Source organism: Cnephaeus nilssonii (genome assembly GCF_951640355.1).
Source record: "Cnephaeus nilssonii genome assembly, chromosome: 11".
Classification (NCBI taxonomy): Eukaryota; Metazoa; Chordata; class Mammalia; order Chiroptera; family Vespertilionidae; genus Cnephaeus; species Cnephaeus nilssonii.
The window spans coordinates 40,758,867-40,772,301 of record NC_137082.1 but is presented as its reverse complement, the minus strand read 5'-3'; the positions used below and the strand labels follow the sequence as shown (position 1 = coordinate 40,772,301).

General features: G+C 35.9%; 1 protein-coding gene across 3 annotated transcripts in view; it reads right to left on the bottom strand.

Moving 5' to 3' along the window:
* WDR7 (WD repeat domain 7) overlaps nucleotides 1-13,435 on the bottom strand; it is a 290,874-nt gene that overhangs the window by 197,485 nt on the left and 79,954 nt on the right. For 2 of the 3 annotated variants that reach the window (XM_079784070.1, XM_079784069.1), the window contains exons 16-19: nucleotides 12,623-13,392; nucleotides 10,978-11,066; nucleotides 2,803-2,921; nucleotides 990-1,113 (exon numbers count right to left, since the gene is read on the bottom strand). In XM_079784070.1, the coding sequence (XP_079640196.1) occupies nucleotides 990-1,113; nucleotides 2,803-2,921; nucleotides 10,978-11,066; nucleotides 12,623-13,392 (1,102 nt within the window). Of the gene's footprint in view, nucleotides 1-989; nucleotides 1,114-2,802; nucleotides 2,922-5,558; nucleotides 5,712-10,977; nucleotides 11,067-12,622; nucleotides 13,393-13,435 lie in introns of all 3 variants that reach the window. The other variant, XM_079784071.1, reaches the window with a different exon arrangement.

Below are 13,435 nucleotides of genomic sequence, written 5' to 3'. Positions count from 1 at the left end.
GCATACCTTTTCCAAAATGAAAAAAATTATGAATGCCCAAATACAACTTTTCCTCGGTGCACATTTGACCTAGCAGCATGACTACAAAGGTTTCATTATGCAAAAAATATTTTGCCCTGGCCAGTATTTCCCAGTGGTTAGAGCATGCCCCACCCCCAGCCCCACACCAAAGGGTCATGGCTTCGATTCCGGTCAAGAGTACTTACTTGGGTTGTGGATTCATCCCCTACCCCCTGATCAGGACACGTGCAGGAGGCAACCAATCGATGTGTCTCTCTCACATCGATGTTTCTCTCTCTCTCTCTCTCTCTCTCTCTCTCTCTCTCTCTCTCTCAATCTCCCCTCCCTCCCTCCCTCCCTCCCTCCCTCCTTCCCTCCCTTCCACTTTCTCTGAAAAGCATTGAAAAAATATCCTCTGGGGAGGATTAACAACATATATATATATATATATATATATATATATATATATAATTTCAACAATTTTTCCCAAGGTCTTTCCCAATCCCTTCAAATTGTACTCATTTGAAAAATTCATTAGTCAAACCCTTGCTAATTTTCCCTTTTTCAATAGTACACTAGTCTAACTGCCAGATCTTTATTTTTGAAGGATTCACAATCCTAACTTCAACTTAGAAAGCATCTGCCTGTGTTTGTACCTACATATCACAAGATCAATATCTAACAAGTTGGCACTTGTTAAACATAATGCAATCAGCAAGAGACTAGTTTTAAGTAGGGTAGGATTTTGGAGGGATTAATTGTATAAGGGGTCAATCCATTAGTGAATATCTTGATATTTATATAACTTTTGTTTTTTTTTGGTGTGTTTTTTTGGTTTCCTAACCAAACTCCAATCCATAGGGATTTCAGAAAATGAATGAGCAGAATTTGAGGCCCTTGTTTTCACTGGAAGGTAAATGACTCACTTTTGTTTTGGTACTTTTCTAATGAGCATGGAAAGCTTTGTGGAAACACATAAGAACTCTTACGTGACATGACGTGGTCCATGTACTGAGGTAAATACGGAGCCCAGGCATCGATGGCTTCCTTCCGGCCCGCCTGCTCAATCCTTCGCAGCTCCGCCAGAAGCAGGGCCTGCGCGGCTTCTCTGACCTGAGACCACAGAGCCCAATGTGAGAAAAGCAAGTTAGCGGGTGAGATGTTTAAAACTAGGAAGTCAGAAGGAGACTACATAAACCACATTTATCCACATGACAAAAACTACTGACCAAACAAGAAATTAAGGACTTTTAAGTGGAATAAATTGGATGCCTGCAAATCAAAGACATTTTAATTACCGTTCTCACTGAAAAATATTTTAACACTAATAGAATGAATTATGTTTGTACATTTAATCAGCTCTGGGTTTAAATTTTCTTTTTTCCAAAAGCTTTTAAAACAGTCTTGCATATTAATTTTGCACATTCAATTTCAAAATTCCTATATAAATTGTCAAAAGTAGTTAGAACTATTAAATTTGTCTTCTGTTTTAGCATGAAGAAATTTAACCTTAGCTAGTGAATTTTTATAATATACAAGTACATATATGTATATATACTAAATAGGTATTGTTTACACACCATGCATGTATCAATCCACACATTCATATATACCTAAGACATGCTTAAACAATGTTTTCAAGAGATATATTCCCATGTAATGAGTTCTATAGAAGAACAGTTAGTTTTCAAAATTGTATTATTTTCATTTTTCTTCCTTTTCTTCCAACAACTTTTATTTTGCAGTTTTAGTTTATTTTTTATTTTGGCAAAATGCCACAGGCATGGGGTTAAAGAAGCTAGTCAATTGTCCAGTGATGTATCAATCAATTAACATTTATAATGGAAAAGATAACAGCAGTATCTGATACGAGTTTGAATAAAAAATGTTTTTAATTATAATTGACTTTGAAGTGAATTAAAATATTATTTAAGGCAAAACCATGAAAATTTTAGTATGCTGCAGTTCCACTTGGAATAGAGGGAGACAAGAAAAGGAGCAAATACGTTAATTCTATTTGGTAAGTTAAAATTTTTGAATGATACAAACTGCTACAGCTATGTAGGTCAAATACCATAATAAGGAAAATCTCTTTAAAATGCTTCTAAGTCCCTGGTGATATTGTATGCCAAGCAATATCTAATACAGCATAGTCCATTAGCACAAAATAATAGCTATCATTTATTGAGCTCCTACAGCGTGTCAGATGCTGCACTAACTATTTTACTTGCATTACCTTATTTGACCCTGACAGCAATCCCATGAGTAATATATTATTATCCCCACTTTACAAATGAGCTTCAAATAGGTTAAGTAAATTGGCCAGGGTCACAAAGTTAATAATTGGCAGAACTAATATTTAAATCCAGGTCTCTTCTAGTCCAAAGACCCTCTCCTTTTATTATAACACAGTCCCTTCTATTGGACAAAGGCTATTCTCTTAGAATTTGACTGGTGAGATTATACCTGATGATCATTTGGTTTTGGGGGAGGTGGGTGTATTGCATGTGTGTGTGAACACATGTGCACAATCTGTATAGAAAGCAATACTTAGGAACCAGTTCCATAAAGTATACGAAACTTTTTATCAAATACTTACTAGTTAAAAAAGTAAACAAATATGCAAGCAAAACACTACTGTTTAGTACATAAACTGAAAAAAAATCATGAATCCATATTTCCTACCACATAATAAATAGGTGATAAAAAATTAGACAAACATTAACCATTCTTATTCAAAATTTACACTTGTCCAATGCCTTTTGATGATTTTGTTTTCTGTCCACGTCACCTCAACATTACCTCCAAGCATCGATCCTGCCATCTCCGAGCGAGCATCTCTAGAAGTGGAGGCCGAAACTTGTCCAGTCCCAGCAGGTCTGGCAGCATCACACAATGCATCGCAGCCAGCTGACTCCAGCCTATCAAAATGTAACATATTAAAAACACTTTAAACATTCCAGCCTTCCCTAATCAAAGGTTTTTCTTTATGTACGTATACCAGAAACACAAAAAAAGGCCAGATCTGCTAAACTGTTATAAATTATTTCAATTTATTACTAGATTATTTTTTTGTACAGAATTGTACTACCAAATGTATTTCATTGCTAACTTATGTAACTGGTACTCGTAAGAACTCTCAAAGTCTTAAAACAAATAAAAATAAATTTCTGTGTGAAGTATGTGCAAATTCCACATGGAAAACACATTTCTAAATAGTCCCTCTAAAGTCAAGCGCATATTCAAGGATGGGAAAGCACAGAAATAAACAGGTTCCAGAGCCACAGACTTGAAACCACTTTCAGTTACGAGGGCATTCACTCAGATATCAAAAAACAGGTCATGTCCATCATGAGGCCAGGCCCTCTCTCTATTGCCATCGTGTCAGTCAACAGAGATGTCCCCTTCTCTGTCACAGGGCCTTTAATTAAGGTCCTTATTGATCCCTTTTCTTAGAAAGTGAATCAGATATTTAATCACAATCAGAGCTGAAATAAGTAACACACACTAATTTTGAGAGGTAAGTGAATTCAGACATTCCACAATATAATAAACTTATTATCTAAAATTTACATAATCTTAAGCATCAATAACAAATAAACATCATTATTTGGAATACACATTACTTTTTCCAAAATTCTAATCCACAATATGGAACCTGATTATATGAAGAAGACAAACACCCTAAACCACCACCGTATTTTAAAGTACCAGTATCCAGACATTCTCAAGTAATCATGTCAACCCTATTTTAAAGGCGACTGAAAAATATACATACAATAAATGCCTCATTCTTTCCAAATTATATATAAAGCTACTATGAATGCATAATAACTACCATTACCTCCTAGGGTAATATTTAAAGACAAATAATCAAGAATAAGTGCAAAAACACTTGTTTACTACCATCATTACAAGTTGAGTTATCCGTGATCATAGAATTTCAGCAAATTAACATTTTAAAATAATCTAAATTAACAATAACAAAAACCCTACCTCAGAATGATTATTGGGATTGTTAAAAGAGAATGTGTGAGTGAGGGACAAGCCACCTATCTAAAGATCCATCCTATCAGTAGGGAAATTCTCTTCAACAGAGAATATACAGTTACATTAATTAAGGTGATGAGTATGTACTTTTTAGATTATAAATTATTTTCAATAGAGGGATATATATTAAAGTTCTTACTGACCCCTTTTCTTAGAAAATGAATCAGATATTTATATCTTCACCAAACTGGTGAAGATTGAACCCACAATGAAGAGAGTGAATCAGATATATATATATATATATATATATATATATATATATATATATACATATATATATATATATGTATATATATATATATATATATATATATATATATATTACAACCTAGTAATTTCTTAAAATGTTTTAATGTCTCATAAAAGTATGGAATATATTTATGAGCTAAATTTTAATGTGATGATTCTCACCATTCTCCAAAGTTGACAGCTTGTTTTTGAATTAAAATATTGTTATCTTTCACAATAGCTTAACAAAGATGACTCTAATTATTTTTGTTAAAATCTAGTCTTAGCATATTAACCTTAGGACAGGTTTATACCAGGGAAACCAAAGAGAAAAAAATGCATTATATTTTTAAGTGCCCATGTTTTCTTTTCAAAAGAGTGGTACTTAAAACATGGGCTCTGCACTTTACAGATATTGCACTTCTCTTTCTATTTGAATGGGCTGGAAATATTGCTTTTTAGTGAAGAGTCAGAATCATTCTGGGTTACATTCGAGATTTTATAAATTTCTCCCTTTTTATATTATACAAACTTGTGAAGACTGAGCCCACAATAAAGAGGGTGAATATAGCCAAGAGCTCACAAGTTCCATTAAGCTTCCAGGCAGTATAAATAATCCCAGTGGGGTATAAAGATTTGTGGATTCCATTCACATTTTCAGAAATCCAAAAAGACTTCCCAATAGTGTAACTCCACAGGGATAATATGATAGCCTAACTACATCTTCAAAACTAAAAGGACCCATTTTTGACTCGGCCAGAAAGAGAAATAGTAAGTAAGATAAAATAGGTGACTTCCCATCAGTTTATAATCACTGCTGCTAATCGTCATTGTGAAGACTTTTCAAATGAGAATGTAAATTAGGGGACCTGTGACATCCCCCTCTAAGCTTGGCACATGGTGTGTAAAGATAGATAGGTAAGCTACAGGTAAAAATAAACTGGCAGCTCTAACACCAGGGTTCCCATGGCAAGCATTATCATGAAAACCAGTGCACCTTTCAACACCCACTTCACATCAAAGATTAGATTAGCATCTTGGCCACTCTTTAACAGCATTCTAGATACAGGAAACATGGTTTATTCCAGCCTGCCATAACATTATACTTTTATAACTGGCCCTTATCCTTGACATTAGCAAATAAAGTTAGAACATGGAAACTTTACCATCTCAATACATACCAAAGCAGATAAGTGTACAAATTAGATAAAAAAAGAACATGTCAAATTAGAATAAAGCACAGATTGAAAGAAAGTTGGTAGGAAGTTGAGAGAGAATACCTTCATTTACTAAGAAACAGGAATGGAAAGCAGGAGTAGAAGTGGGGTCAGAGCCAGAGTGATCAGCATCAGACCGAGTGGAAATGACAGGTGCAGGAACTTGCAGAGGAAAAGAGGAGAAATAAAAAAGAGAGAATTGAGGTACAGCAGTTTCTGAAAAAAAGCTCAGTATTAGTGAAGAATGAAAACAAAGTTGGCAAAATATAGTAAATGTAGAACTAAAAAATGATGTTTTAATCAGACGGGCATGCTCATTAAAGATCACAGCAGGGAAATTATATATTTTATTGAATAGCAATCACAGTGTAGTTCAAATTCCTCTTAAAACCAAAATCTATTTAATATTAGATTGAATGATGTATCAACTAATATAGAAACAGTTCTAAAACAAAATAAGGCTACAATGAAAAAATGTCAACACATTAAAAATTAGCAAAGTGTAACTCAATTTTGAAAATGTATCACATAATGTAAAGTTTATGTTGGGGTTACATTTTTTCTAATGATTTTCTAACATTATGTATAAATTATTTTCTAATCTCTCAAACCAATATTCACTGAAATAATTTCAATTTCCCACCCTCGTTTGATCAAAACTCCATTGAAAATATGCCAACTTATAAAGAATATATATATACTATATTTAACTCTTATTAGGAGAATCCTGACATAGGTTCATTCTTTGGAGTTCAAAAAATATTTTTACGATACAAAAGCTTTATATTCTAAGAGTAATTGTTGTGAATGTTATAGTCTTTATAAAATGCTCTTCTAAAAGTTATGCTACCAGGAAAATGTTTCAGCTTAAATTATCATATGAAAAGGCAAAAGGACCGTATGGCACACACATTCTACAACTGGAGGTCAATGTTGAGATTTAGAGGTCACCATTTGACACTTCCTTCCTATGGAGAAATTACCATATGTCATGCACAAGCATCTTCAAATTAATCCCGCTCCTTTCTTCTGCCACTGAACAGCAATAGGTTTGGGCTCCTGCACAGATTAAGCATTGTCTGCTGAGTGATATGTTTGCTTTTCATGCAGTGAAGTTCTTTTGTAAGCATGGGCCAGCTGCAGGAAAACAACTTTTCATAATTCCCACACCAATGCATCATAATGTCAATCAGGCACGTGTGAGGGAAACAACAGAACTAAAAGAAGTACATGAACAGGAGTAAGAAACCAAAAATCCAACTCCATGAACCCTAAGAAGCAGATCTTGCACAGAAAAAAATGTTTCATCTGGAAAGTTATTTTCTAGTATAAAAGACTGTTTTTGGTCCTTATGAAATTTTAATTAGTGTATAATGCTATGCTTATAAAAGGAATAGGGCTGTTCTTAATTGTTTATTTCATAAGATCTAATAATAACATTGCAAAGTAATCTTGCAAAGAAATCCAAAAAATTTCTATATTCCATTGAATAATTTTATTGTCCACTTTTTAGATCCTCTTTAATTATAAGTTCAGTTATTAGAGCCTATAAAGTATTCACTGCCTCATGCAAAAAGTTGGTAAACTTTAGTGGTGAAGGGTAAAGTTTCAGGTTTTAGCTTTCATGTTAACAAAATTGTTGAGAAAGTTCCTCTGGTGGTTTCCAACAGCAGGGACACTTCTGAAATTTCACTTTTTTTAAAAAGGGAGAAATTATTATGATCCCAGAAGAGATTATTAATGCTATCTAATTTTACCCTTAATTCTGAAAGGACACTAGAAGAAGAAGGTAATGAAATTCAGTATCTATCTATATATATAAAAGCCTAAGCGACCAGCCAACCGGCCGGTAGCTATGATGTGCAATGACCACCAGGGGGCAGACGCTCCGACCAGTAGCTATGATGCACACTGACCACCAGGGGACAGGCACGCAATGTTGGGAGCTGCGGTGACTTGGCAGCTGAGGTTCTTGGGTGATGCACCCAGAACCAGAGAGGAGGGAGCCCGATTCCTGGATGTGTCACCCGAGAACTGCCCTCTCACAATCCAGGACCCCTCGGGGGATGTCAGAGAGCCGGTTTTGGCCCGATCCCTGCAGGCCAGGCTGAGGGACCTCACTGGTGCACGAATCTGTGCACTGGGCCTCTAGTAAGTAAATAAAAGTTTAGGGCTAAACGATCATTACCTTACATGGGTCAAATAGTGGGATTACACTAGAATGTTTTCTCTAAGTCACAAGTCTAAAGGAAACTAGAAATGCTCCTGACAAAGAAGATAGAATAATGTGTCTTAATAAAACAGTGTTCAATATATGTATCTTTATTTTTAATGATAAAAATAAACAGATTCCGGGTATTATATTTCTGGAGTCCTGTTTATATAGACATTGCATAGAGAAAAAGCTATTTATACTACTTTAGTCCATCTATGTCATAACTGAACTACTTTCATAATTAGTTGAGAATACTGAAATTAAATGCTGCTAGAGCTTTTAAACCTATAGCTCTTAAAAATATTTTTCACATACAGAAAAATATCAGCAATAGAAATAAGAAAAAGTACCACTTCCAAAATAAAAAGCTCAAGATTTAATGAAAAATAATACAGCTGAAAAAGTTATGTCTAGACCTGAACAATAGAACTGGTGTCAGTCTATCCCCATGTGAGGCTGTGCTGAAACAATTTTGCCTGGTGTTTCACTAATCCTTAGGAAGAGAAGCACGTTGGTAGTTGGCACGGCAGCTTTTCTGTTTTAAGAAATCAAGTGCTTGCATCCGCTATAATACAGAGGAACAAAAATGCAATCCAAGAAGAAACATCAACAGTAAAGAATGGTAATGAAGCTAATGATGATGACAAGTAATATCTCTAACAAGAACCGATTTTAAACGAAGCTTTAAACTAACTAAATGTAGGGGAGACCTGCCACTGATGTGTACTGTATAATCTGAAAGATGCTGTCAATGAATTTAGATCTAGAGCTAAAAGGGGCTGGTTGTGTCCTAATCACAATATCCGTACTTATATCATACCTGTGTGGGTGTGTTTCCATTTATCTCTGAAATAATGCTCTGAAAATGTGAAAACTATACAAAATAAAGAATTTTTACTTTATAAGATAATAATATAATCAGAACATTAGTGAAAAGAAGAACTTCCATTTCCGGCCAGGCTACAACCATAAAAAAAAACAAAGCAAAATACATAAAGCAATGGATCCAAGCCACAGGACATCAAGAGGGACTGAGAGTCAGGAAGACAAAGTGACCCTATGAACGCCTGAGCTGACTGCCTTGGGGGTGTTTCTAGGACTCGATGCAAGAAGAGAGGGAGGGGAACTGAGGAAGAGCCCAGCAGTTTCCCTGAGTTGGGCAGACAGCTGAGTCTCGGGAAACAGGGCAGTTACAATTCACAGGGCAGAGACGAGAGAGCTGCGAAGATCAGGGTTCCTCAGATACTCAGCAGAGTACTGATGAGTACATGTGCGTCAGGAAACGACTCGAGGCTGGGAAAGAACCTCCCCAAGGGCCAGAGACAGTGCCCGCTCCTCGCAGCCTGACTGGGAAATTCCTCATCCACGGAGCACTAGATAAAGCACTCAGGAAGGGCTTGCGTTGGTGATGGGAAACAGCCAGCTTTAGTCATACAGCACCACTCCGATCGCATCCAACAAGTCATAAAAGCACAACAACATTTTCCATCTTTTTCACGTTAGCCATTTTGATGGATGTATATTCATCTCTCACTTAGGAAAACACGTTAACATTAGCTGCTAAAGCTGAAGATAAATATATGCAGAAATTCCACTTTTGAGTTACACACACAACAGAAGTGCTTATAATGTACACTAAGATTCAAATACAAGAATGCCCATAGCAGAATTGTTTATGAAAACCAAACACTGGAAATAATGCAAATGTCTATTGACAGGATGAATGGATGAATAAACTGTGGTCTATTCATTCAACAGAACACTATACAGCAATAAAAATGAACAATGAAAGTGAACAAGCCACAGTCTAATGCAACAATATTGATAAATCTCACAAAAGAAGCCAAATATAAAAGAATACATCCTCCATGACTGACTGAATTCATATAAAATTCAAAACATGCGCAAAACTAAACTACAGTGTTTAGGGATTTAAACGAAGGGGGTGCAACTACAAAGGAAAGAAAGAGAGTGATTTCTTAAAAGTCAGGATGGCTGCCTCTGGCAGGGGAAGGTCTGGTTGGGAGGGAACCTGCAGGCGGCTCCCGGAACACTGGCCCTGTCGTTTCCTGCCCAAGGCCGTGGTTACAAAGGTGTTTAGCGTGTACAAGTCACTGAACTACAGATCTGTTTTGTGCACTTTTCTAGATGTACATTACACTTCATATAGAGTATACAGGTATAAAAGGTTATATAACCAAAACTCCCAACTTTTATATAATCTAATATAAACTATAAAAAACATATAAGCTTAATGCGAAAAGTGATAAACAAGAGGGGTGACCGACCATGTGGAGTTGGAATGAAGGATGGGAGTGGTGTAGAGACTGTGAGAGCTGGTCTTCCACAATGAGAAGCCAACAGACAGTACCCAAAACTAAAAATCAAGCATCCCACTTACGGCATTAAAATACATGCCAAATCATCAGCTAAGAGAGAGAAAAGTCCTTGTCCCAGGGAAGGGCAAAATTGTAGATATGAAGTTGGAGACCTGCTGTTTACCTAGCAAATCACTGACTCTTTAAAACCTAGAGGTTTAAAACTGTATAATTTTAAATCTAAAAGGAAAAAAAAAGGAAGACTGAAATGTCATCATTTACAAGCAGAACTTCATCATCCTCTCTTACTTCTACCACATCCTGTGAGTCACGACTCTCAGCTGGAAGGAACGCTCTCACAAAGTGGAAGTGACCCTGCCCCACCTCCAACTCTCTGCTGAGCTCACCTGTCAGCCTTAAAACGAGTATAAAAGATAATAATGAGAAACTCATCCTTTCTTCTTCTATCACCTAATGAAAAAGCTACAGACAAAAGTTAAAATCTAAAGACTTAAATAAAAAGAAAGGATTTCCACTTGTGGATTGCAATGCATGAACTACTGGCAAATGGCAGAAGAATAGCTAGAGTATAGAAATATAAACTTCAACATTTTAAAATGTAGTTAAACAACAGGTATAACTTTTAAACTCAAGATACACATAATTAAGGCACCAATGTGTCAAGTTAAGGTGCCCTTAATGCATAAAAATAAGGCCAAAGGCAGTACAATAAAATTATGTGAAATATGCTCATTTATCAATTTCTAAATAAATCTGATTTATTTTTAACTGACATCTTAATTATCTATATTTACATCTGGAATATAACAACTTTCCTCTCTCTTAACAATCTGAGACAAACAAAATGTTATGATTATACATTAGCTGTGCCTCCTCAGTTTCTACAGCTGAGATGCTATGTCAATTACTTAATAAGATTTCATTTTACCTTGTTTAATTTGTCCTTGCACAATATTTCTGGAAGTTGGAGGGGAACCCCGTGCCTTAGAAAGGTCTGGGGTGCTTGGTCTAGGTGGCCTTTAAAAAAAAGAAGAAAAGACAAAGTAAAATATTTTTTTTTTTAAAGAAAAGACAAATATATATGTATTCTTATTTTTATACTTCCAGAACGATTTAAAATATTACACTTTCTAATTACAAATTAATTACAAAAGAAACACATACATACATTTTCAATTTACTGTTCCAAGAAGATGGGGATTTTTTGCTTGTTTTATACCTATTAATATTTTCCATTCCAAATTTTAATACAGTAAATTAAATAATTAGCATATAGCAAGTAAGAATTTCACATCTACAACTTACACTTTAGTCTAGCTTAAAAATATTTATGAACACTGCAAGATGTTATCAGTGACTCTAGTTTACGAAATATTTATGAACACTTCAACATACTGTTAGTGACATAAATATCACAATTAGTTCTTCACTGTTCACTATTAGCATGCTGAGATTACAGTCCATCCATATCATTGGTCTAATGAGTTCACGGAACAATACGTTGAATTTAAAAGAATTCAGCCTTAAATACTGAAAAAAGTAATAAGGCATTAAGAAATCTTGGACACTAGAGGCAAACTATCTCATGTTGAATTCTGGCTCCACCACTTAATGCCTCTGTGACCTTGGACAAGTTCCTTAACCTCTCTGTGTCTCAGTTTTCTTATCTGTAATAAAATATAATAAAAGTACCTACCTTATAGGGTTAAGAGCCTTATTGAGAAAGTATCTGTAAAGTGCTTACAACAGAGCCAGACACAAGGTAAGTGCTACTTAAGTGTTTGTTAGATTAAAAAAAAATCTGAACATGGTCAACTTGCCCTAAAGCCGTGGTCGGCAAACTGCGGCTCACGAGCCACATGCTGCTCTTTGGCCTCTTGAGTGTGGCTCTTCCACAATATACCACGGTCTGGGTGAGTCTATTTTGAAGAAGTGGCATTAGAAGAAGTTTAAGTTTAAAAAATTTGGCTCTCAAAAGAAATTTCAATCGTTGTACTGTTGATATTTGGCTCTGTTGACTAATGAGTTTGCCGACCACTGCCCTAAAATATAATAAAACCACAGTTTACAAAGTAGCCTTCATGACTTCTGGAAAACAGGAAATAGTAATTCAGATTAAGTATTCTGACTATACTTGTCAGATATTCTTAAAACAATCACTCAACACATATTATTCCTTACATATGGGTCACAATGTAGAGAAGCATTTAACTAAACATACATTTTGAATTAAGTGTTGTTGTAAATGTTAGTTGGATATAATTCTAAGATTATATTTGCTGAAATGCTACTCTATAATTCGTTTATTGAAGCTGAACTGTAACCTATTCCCTCACTGCAAATTTTTCAAAAATAGCTAGACAGTACGTCTGAGTATAGATGAAACTATATCATTTTATCATGTTTTAAACCATACATATGAATTAAAAGGGGAGAAACACTGAGATGCCCCAAAATGCTACAGTGGGTAGAACCAAAAAAAAAAAAAAAAAAGGGTTATAAACAGCGACAAACATAAAACAGGTTTCTTTTTCTTGAAACAAAAGAATGAAATCAAACTATCATGGTCACACCTGGTAGGGCCCTTCTTCATATGATCACCAATGAAAGTTGCATTGGTCATACTCATCAAGGTATTTGCCAAAGAGATGACCGACAGGAGATGCTGCGTGGTGACGGCTCGAGACACTCCGTACGTGCCCTTCCCGACTCCCTCCGTTGCTGGAAGCTTTCTTTCTTCTTCTGCTTTTCCGTGAGACAGTGTACAGGCAGCCCGATTATAACCAGGAAGCATCAGTGACATATGACCGCCTCTCGATAAGAGACCGAACGACACTGGGCAGTGGGGTTTCAGCATTCCAAGGCGATCGAGACAAACTTCATCCAGAACTTCATTCAAGCCCCAGGCATGAAGGCAGGACATGAACAACTTGGCAGTGTCCATAGTCAAATTATATTCTAACAGGGTCAGTGGCTTCGATTTGCTGGCCCGATATTCAGGATCGCTCTCCTCCCTTCGCTGCCTCATGGTCTCCTCGTCCTCCTCTTCCTCGTCAAGGAGGTGCTCCTTTATGTTCTCTTTGATCGTTTCTTTCACTTGTTGGAAGAGAACCGCTGCTCGTTTTCCAGTTAGAAAAGAGCCCCCTTTGTCTGCCCTGCCAGATGCTTTCTGCAAATTCTCAGGGGAAATAAGCGCGGTGTTCGGCCTAGAGGCTTCTTCAGTGAGGAGTTGAATAATCAACGCTTCCACATCAAAGAAAAGCACATGTATGTCCGGGTCTGTTAGGTTTGTCTTTATTGCTTGGACCATCAGGGAGTTATGAGAATATTTAGGTAAATTTCCCTGCAATAAATATTTTTAAAAGATGGTTATAATTAAAAGTGTT